An 8,830-nucleotide genomic window follows, 5' to 3' on the forward strand; every position below is an offset into this window, starting at 1 on the left:
GTCGTTTTTTTCGGCTAAAAATGCCTGACTATACATGGCCGTTTTTTTCAGCAAAAAACGCCTTTCTACACATGGTCGTTTTTTTTCGGCAAAAAACGCCTTACTATACATGGTCGTTTTTTTCGGCTAAAAATGCCTGACTATACATGGCCGTTTTTTTCAGCAAAAAACGCCTTTCTACACATGGTCGTTTTTTTTCGGCAAAAAACGCTTTACTATACATGGTCATTTTTTTCGGCTAAAAACGCCTTACTATACATGGTCGTTTTTTTCAGCCAAAAACGCCTTACTATACATGGTCATTTTTTTCGGCTAAAAACGCCTTACTATACATGGTCATTTTTTTTTCGGCTAAAAACGCCTTACTGTACATGGTCGTTTTTTTTGGCTAAAAATGCCTTACAATACATGGTCTTTTTTTTCGGCAAAAAACACCTTACTATACATGGGATTTGAACCGGGGTTGCCTGGACCGAACGCTGGTGTGTATACCTCCACACTACCAGTGACTGTTACTTGTCCTGCACTATAGGCGTATTTGACATGCACTTTCGAGGGTTTCCAAGAAAAACAACCGAGTGCTGTAGTTTCACACATAACCGAGCAGGGTTTGAACCGGGGTTGCCTGGACCGAACGCCAGCATGTATACCTCTACACTACCAGTGACTGTGACTTGTCTTGCACTACATGCGTATTTGACATGCACTTTCGAGGGTTTCCAGGAAAAAATAACTAAGTTTTGTATTCTCATACATAACTGAGCGGGGTTTGAACCGGGGTTGCTTGGACTGAACGCCGGCATGTATACCTCTACACTACCAGTAACTGTGAACTGCAGCGCACTTTGGTCAGATACGATGCCATCTATTGAGGTTTCACGGGAAAATTACCGAAGTGTTTGGTGTTGTATTTTCACAAAAACGCCTTACAATACATGGTCGTTTTTTTTTGGGCTGAAAACGCCTTTCTATACATGGTCTCTTTTTTTCAGTCCAAAACGCCTTACTATACATGGTCGCTTTTTTTGGGGGGGCTAAAAATGCCTTCCTATACATGGTCGTTTTGTTTCGGCCAAAACCGCCTTACTACATGGTCGTTTTATTGGGGTAAAAACGCCTTACTATATATACATGGGCGTTTTTTTGGCTAAAAACGCCTTACATTACATGGTCGTTTTTTTCGGCGAAAAACGCTTTACTATACATGGTCGTTTATTTTCGGCCCAAATCCCCTTACTATACATATATGGTCGGGTTTTTTTCGGCCCAAAAGGCCTCACTATACATGGTCGTTTATTTTCGGCCCAAATCCCCTTACTATACATATATGGTCGGGTTTTTTTCGGCCCAAAAGGCCTCACTATACATGGTCGTTTATTTTCGGCCCAAATCCCCTTACTATACATATATGGTCGGGTTTTTTTCGGCCCAAAAGGCCTCACTATACATGGTCGTTTATTTTCGGCCCAAATCCCCTTACTATACATATATGGTCGGGTTTTTTTCGGCCCAAAAGGCCTCACTATACATGGTCGTTTATTTTCGGCCCAAATCCCCTTACTATACATATATGGTCGGGTTTTTTTCGGCCCAAAAGGCCTCACTATACATGGTCGTTTATTTTCGGCCCAAATCCCCTTACTATACATATATGGTCGGGTTTTTTTCGGCCCAAAAGGCCTCACTATACATGGTCGTTTATTTTCGGCCCAAATCCCCTTACTATACATATATGGTCGGGTTTTTTTCGGCCCAAAAGGCCTCACTATACATGGTCGTTTTTTTCCGCCCAAAACGCCTAACTGTACATGGTCGTTTATTTTCGGCCCAAAACCCCTTACTATACATATATGGTCGGGTTTTTTTCGGCCCAAAAGGACTCACTATACATGGTCGTTTTTTTTCGGCCAAAACCGCCTTACTACATGGTCGTTTTATTGGGGTAAAAACGCCTTACTATACATGGTTGGGTTTTTTCAGTCCAAAACACCTTACTATATACAGTACATGGCCGTTTTTTTCCGGCTAAAACGGTTTTTTTGGACTGTAAAAAACGCCTTAATATATATGGTCATTTTTTTCGGTTAAAAATGCCTGAAATCAGCCCCATCTTGTCCCATCGCTCCTCCTTACCGAGCAGGTCTCCGTGCACCAGCGCCAGCAGGTACCAAAGCACCCCAAACAGGAACCAGGTCCCGGCAAAGGTGGCGGTGAACAGGAAGAACTTGTAGCGCCACTGCATGTCCACAAAGGTGGTCCACAGGTCTCGCATGTAAAGAGAGCCGCGCCCACTAACGTGCTCGATGCGGATGTTGCTGCGGCCATCTTTGGACAGCACCCGCCGCCGCTTCCGCAACGTACCGCCGGTGTTGGAGAGGCCGCCGCCCAGCAGGGGTTTCAAGACGTCCGTCTGCGTCTGAGAGTGGCACACCTTCTGGGGGGAGGAGCTACGAGCAGAAGTGGGGGTGGCGGACGTCATCTGGGGAAGAAAACAAGTCTCATGGAGGTTCTCTTGATACTTGTGAATTTTTTTGGCCAAATACAGTGGACCCCCGCATACTCACGGTTGACCATCTGTAGATTTGTACATTCACTGATTTTTGTTTCTTTTATTTATTTAATAATTGGGTGCAGGAGATGAGGGTTTTTTTCCCTCCATTTCCCCATTCCCTAACACACACACACAGACACACACACACACTGTGGGTCTACTCAGGATAGACGTGCCTGCCAAATTTCATGAAGATATGCGAAACGGAGTTAGCCACGTTTCTCTTTGACGGAACTATGGAGATGGCCAAAATGACCCTAAAATTTTCAGGCATGCCTTCTTGAGACTTTTTTTTTTAGTGGGTGTATTTATGATGGACATACCTGCCAAATTTCATGTAGTGAAAGTGAAACTCATTAAGAGCTGATTTTATGATAGATTTTTGCGGAACATGGATTGGGCTGATTGGTCGCCACTCCCTCTCGATTTAGGAAGCATGACATCACAAAGTTGCCGAGGGGGGTTTGGTTTTTTGGTTTTTGTTTTGTTTTTTTTGCTGGAGCTGTTCGTTTTATGGCATTATGCTCACGTTGCCAAGCATAACTTCCCAAAGCGGAGGCGAACAAACGCTCGACTGTACTGGCAGCCATTAGACACGCTCACTTTGCCCCGACCGGTCGCCCATCCCTGTTGGGGAGGGGACGACGGACAAAAAGAAGAGACGGCGGGGAAGGAAGAAAAAGAGAAGCTGCAGTGCGCTCAAAGACAAACTAAGTGAATCACCACGAATGAAAACACTGAAGCTTCTTGTCTGACTTGGTTTGGGCATTCGGGGCACAAAAGAATGGTCTCTCACTGGAAACGAGAGACGACCAAAAGAGTTTGATAGGAAAAGTGCCAAATGTTTCTTTTCTGCAAGGAGAATTCCATCTGGAAACTCTCCGTCTCTCCACCACTCATCACTCAACACATTTTGACCACAGTTTGTGATCAGAGATGCAAGAATTTTTTTTTTTTTGTCGAAAATGGATCTGGATCCATGATTTTTATTTCATGCAACCACCTGATTAAATATAATTGAGTAAATTCAAGAAAAACTTTTTTCAGTGTTGCCAGTAAAGTAACAGATTACTGAGTTCCAAACTTTGTTACAATCCTGGTAAATTGCGTTTGAAAGTAACGAAGTCAGATTACAAGTTACTTTAATAGCTACATTCAGCAGATACTGACAACCTTGCTTCACATAAAAATGACAGTTTTTGTTTTTTTTTAACACTGAAGTGGAAGTGCATTGTTAAATGTGACATTGAAGAATAAAGTTTGTTTTTATTAAAAATAATGACAACCTTTTTGACTTACCTGAATTATTTTTAGTTTTTATTTCAATTAAAATGGGCTGTTTTTTTTTTTTTATTAAAAAAAATATGTAAAACAAAACACGTCTTTCGGGGCGTTACATAACGCAAATACATTTTCAAATAAAATCCTAAATTAAGGCAATCTTACCCATATCATAGTATGGTCATATATTTAGTCATATTTAACAATGACGGGTTCAGTTCAGCAACAGGTAGCATTTTTTTTTTTTTTTTAGAAAATGTCATCATTATAAATTACACCTCACAGCGCAAGATTTTACATTTAAAAAATGGACAAACATGTTTGTATTAGTTGTACTATTGCGTGAATGGTTAGTCTAATTTATCAACCGATTGTGTCATTGTGTAAACAGACAGACATAACATTAGTTGTGTGAATGGACAGGAGGAGGAGAAAAAAAAAGTAGGCTTTGGCCTTCCAGAGGCCGCCCCGCAACAGATGACATAACCAATCGGCTTTCATTACATCATCTGATTTGGGGGGCGATACCCTGAAAAGCTTCACACTCACAATGACACCATTCAAGAGAACGTGCGCACACACACACACACACATTCACACACGCGTCCAATCATATTGGGAGCGACCTCTCGGGTAGGATGTATTCCATCTCCATGGCAACGCCACCACTCGCCGCACTTGCCCGCTTGGCGATCCCGATCGTGCGACGCCCCAATCCAAACTTTTTTTTCCTTTTCGGGCCCGGGGAGAACAAAAGCGGTGTTTCCTACCTCCCTCCCTCCCTGCCTGCCTTACCATCCATCGCTCTCTCCCTCTTTTCCCCTCTCCTTCCTTTCCTTCTTGTGCCTCCTCTCCTCCATCCACACAGGAATGCTTTGTTTGGCTCACACATGAAAGGCACAAAAGATGCCATTGACAAAAAGCATCCCTGTGTGTCTGTGTGTGTGTGTGTGTGCGCGCGTGAGCAGACTATAGCACATGACTGTATGTGTTAGACTGTAAGCAAACTTGTGATTTAGTGTTTGTGTGTTTTTTGTGACAGAAAACTTGGATTGTGCGTGTGCGTGTGCGTGTGTGTGTGTGTGTGGTGTGACAGAAAACTTGGATTGTGCGTGTGTGCGTGTGTGTGTGTGTGTGTGTGTGTGTGTGTGTGTGTGTGTGTGTGTGTGTGTAAAGAAAACGAGAGTTGCGCGACAAAAGGCCCTCGTTAGTATTCCGCGGGGAGGAGTGATCGAACTACATGGGCCAGCTGTGCTACACAACCGTACAGTTCATTTCAGTATGAGTGTGAGAGTGTTCAAATTGTGTGCGTGTGTGTGTGTGTGTGTGTGTGTGTGTGTGTGTGTGTGTGTGTGTTTGTTTGTGAAAGAGAAACAGAGTGTTTCAGTAATGTGTGACAAAAAATAATGAGTAGGATTTCAGTACTTTGCGTGACAGTGTTTCCGGTGTGAGTGTGAGAGCGTTTCAGTTATGAAGGGGAAACCGTTTTAGTTGCGTGTGTGTGGTGAGGGGGGGGCGTGTGCATTTGGTGTTTCAGTGGTATTCTTGACGGTGTTAAGTAGTGCATGGGTGAGAAAAAAAATTCGGTAGCTCATGTGAGAGTATTTTAATAGTGTGAGAAAACTCAGCAATGTGATGAATAGAGCAGTTCAATAAATTGAATGAAAGCATTTCGGTATGTATAAGTGTTTCCGTAGATTTGAAAGCAGTATTTCAGTTGAGTGTGAGAGAAAAAAAAAACATTGCCATGTGTTCCAAGAAATTATATGAGACCATTTTAGTCTGAGTGAAAGCATTTCAGATATGACAGAAGTTCAGTATGGTGTGTGAGAGCGTTTCAGTAGTGTGTGTACCAGTGTTTTAGATGTTTCAGTTGTGTGTGAGAGCATTTCAATTCAACATGCGAGGAAAAATATTTAAGTAGAGTGCATTCTTGCAATGACAGTATCTCAGTATGTGTGAGAGCTTCCAGTATATGAGAGCAGTTCAGAAGTGTACCAGTGTTTTTTTCGAAGTTTCAGTATGTGTGAGAGCAGTTCAGTAGCATGTGAGGAAAAAAAATGCTAATTACAGTATGTTTCAGACGTTCAAATGAGAGCATTTCAGTGAGTGTGAGAGTGCATTTTGGAATATAAGAGCTGGTCAGTATGATGTGGGGTGTGTGAGAGCATTTCACTAGCGTGCGCGTATCAGCGATTTAGCCAGTTCAGTAGTGTGCGAGAGCATTTTAACATATATGATCAAATTAAGTCGACAGTGTGATGGAATTTCAGTTTACCATGAGAGTGTTTCAGCCATTTCAGTATTGTGTGAGAGCAATTTAGTAGTGTGTGTGAAGGGAACAGAACCAGTTGTGTGGAAGCGTTTCAGCATATTTTAGGAGAGCATTTCCGTCAAGTGTCTTAAATGCCTTTGGTCAGACTTGGCCACGATCAAAAGTCAATGAATGCACAAAATTGTCCGGATAGTCCCTGAATGCACCATGCCATGGAGAGGTGCATTATGGGAACTCAAGCTTCCATTTGCACAGGATCCAAAAGGAAGTAGTAAGGGCAACAAAAATATTTTAACATGAATGATTGATTAAATTAATATGATTGAAATATTAAGTTATGGCCTAGGGTCTAATTTTGTTTCTTAGAAAAAGTTTTGATGTTAGATTTGATTTGAAAAGCTAAACTACAAATATATGCAAATCTATGCAAAAATTGTTGAATCTGACCTGATGCCAACTGAAATTTGAGGAGAAAAACATAACTTCATCTTTTTACTAGTTGCAAATAAAAAGGAAATAAACATTTAGTTAGTGATCATTTCATTACATATTCCTCAAAGTTTTTAAAGTGTTTTGTTTTTGTTTGTTTTTTAAATAATAGAACCAATTATTTTAATAACTAATGGTGTCATCATCTTATGTTTCTAAATATTGCAATCTAATATTACATTTATATTTAAGAAGTCATAGCATTTTTTTTAAATACTAAATAATCATAATCATGGATTTTGAAATACTGGAGTACTATACAGTAAATCTTAATAATTTTAGGAACTATTAATATTCATTTAATGATCATCATATATCTATGGATATCTATATTTGCATATCAACACCTATCATCTACACTATTATTGCAAATAAAAAAGAAAAGAAACACAAATATGTTTTTTATTATTTTTGTCATGTTATTTATTAATTCTATTTTTAATTTATGTCAATGAGAGGTGATTTTTTTAAACGATCAAGTAGTTACTATTTTGAAAATGTGAACAATAATAAATGATTTTAATACAAAAATGCATTTCTGTTATTTATTATCAAAAATAAATACAAATAATAATTTAGATTAAGCAATTTAGGCAATTTAAAGAAATTATTGACCTGTTATTATTACTTCCCCCCCCCAGAAATGTCATTCAGATTAAATTATTTGTGTAAGAATTCCCTTCCGCCCCCCCACTGCCCCCGCAAAAAAAAAAAAAAAAATCTGTGCAGGTACCACAAAAATAAATCGATAGACAAATAAATAGGCAACTAAGTACATAAATCCACACACCGGAAAAGCATCTTTTGAAAGTGTCCTTACCTTTTTAAGGTGGGCTTGTGTTGAAAGGTTGGCGTGCGAGAGGACTTTGCGTGGCGTCAGCAGTTGTTGCACATGGTGCTGGTCCAGTTGGGGACCGAGCGGATGGTTCGTCTGTCCCCTCAAACTCTCCCGGACGTGACCCCCTCTTGTCCCTATAAGAGGCCACTCTCTCTCCCTCCCGTGCGCCTCGTTGTTTCCCCCCGCCCGGCATTCCTGTTGCGTCCCGCTCACATCCGAGCCGTCACCTCTGGAGCGGGACCCCGAGTTCGAACTGTCGCCTCCAAGAAGCGCGAGCAGAGTCGCGCACGTGGAGTGGCAACCACACGTGCACGATGCCCCCACCCCACGGCTGTCGCGCCCCCCGGCACAGCCTCTTCTGTAAAAAGAAAACAAGACACAAATGTTTTTTTTTTTTTTTTGGGCCCCCATTCATGAATGAGTTGGCCAGTACGGCGTGTCCTGTTTGGGTTGAAAGAGGAGCGAGCGTGAGGCGAATGTCAGCCCTTAGTCTCCTTGGGATAAGGTGACCCAGCACGATTTAAATCAGGGGTGGCCAATTCCGGTTCTCTAGGGCCGCGATCCAGCATCTTTTAGATTTCTTCCCTTCACCTGAATAAATGATCAGCAAGCTCTGCAGAAGCCTCATCACATCCCCGATCATTTCAATCAGGTGTGTTGGTGACAGTCACACACTCCTCTTGTCACTTATTCATGACCACCGCCATCGTGCATGACAGAAAAAAAGGGAGAAATAATCTGCAAAATTCAACAAAATAGTCCATGACACATGTGCATGCAGTGTACATCATATTTTAATATTCATAACAACCTCGACCTTCTGTGATGGAAAAAATGAGCAACTAGAAATAATCCACAACTTTACATTTTTATCAAATTGTATAATATTGAGGTTGATGGTACTTCTTGCCAATTATTCATGATGCAACAAAAATAACCCAGACAATTTACTGCCTGCAAGTTATTGATGATTACCGCCACTTTGCATGACAGAAATAAACTAAAAATAATCAACACAGTAAAAAAAAATATATATGGTCACAAAAAACTATTTATGATTTCAGTGAGGGTGCCACTCTCCAGTCATTATATATAGTGTGTGTGTGTGTGCGTGTGTGTGTGTGTGTGTGTGGTGTGCCTTTTGCATATTGATTGGCTGTTGCTTTGTCCTCCGCTTCACTTCCACTTCTGCACACCATCTTCTTCCTCCTCCTCTTTTCCTTCTTCGGACACCGCCAACGGGTTCACGGCGAGTTCGGACTCACTCGACAATCACCCTTCTGTGGTGACAACACGCAAATAAAAAAACTGATTTGAAAAACGTAGTTGCAGTTCCACAGCCGTCCTGAAGGAAGCGCTAATACAAATCAAACGCATCACACTGAGCTTGTGTTTG

At 41.3% G+C, this 8,830-nt stretch overlaps 1 protein-coding gene and 1 long non-coding RNA gene across 2 annotated transcripts in view; both read right to left on the reverse strand.

The window, feature by feature from the left end:
• The window catches only part of LOC109529513 (ATP-sensitive inward rectifier potassium channel 10-like), a 19,020-nt gene extending 11,225 nt beyond the window's left edge, over positions 1-7,795 (reverse strand). The window contains exons 1-2 of the mRNA XM_019892919.1: positions 7,417-7,795; positions 2,134-2,479 (exon numbers count right to left, since the gene is read on the reverse strand). Of these exons, the coding sequence (XP_019748478.1) occupies positions 2,134-2,479 (346 nt within the window). The 5' untranslated portion in view covers positions 7,417-7,795. The remainder of the gene's footprint in view (positions 1-2,133; positions 2,480-7,416) is intronic.
• Positions 7,796-8,489: 694 nt separating this feature from the next.
• The window catches only part of LOC109529535 (uncharacterized), a 3,686-nt gene continuing 3,345 nt past the window's right edge, over positions 8,490-8,830 (reverse strand). The window contains exon 3 of the long non-coding RNA XR_002170849.1: positions 8,490-8,714. This is a non-coding gene — a long non-coding RNA (uncharacterized LOC109529535). The remainder of the gene's footprint in view (positions 8,715-8,830) is intronic.

The sequence above is a fragment of the Hippocampus comes genome, unplaced genomic scaffold, assembly GCF_001891065.2.
Source record: "Hippocampus comes isolate QL1 unplaced genomic scaffold, H_comes_QL1_v1.1 scaffold255, whole genome shotgun sequence".
Lineage (NCBI taxonomy): Eukaryota > Metazoa > Chordata > Actinopteri > Syngnathiformes > Syngnathidae > Hippocampus > Hippocampus comes.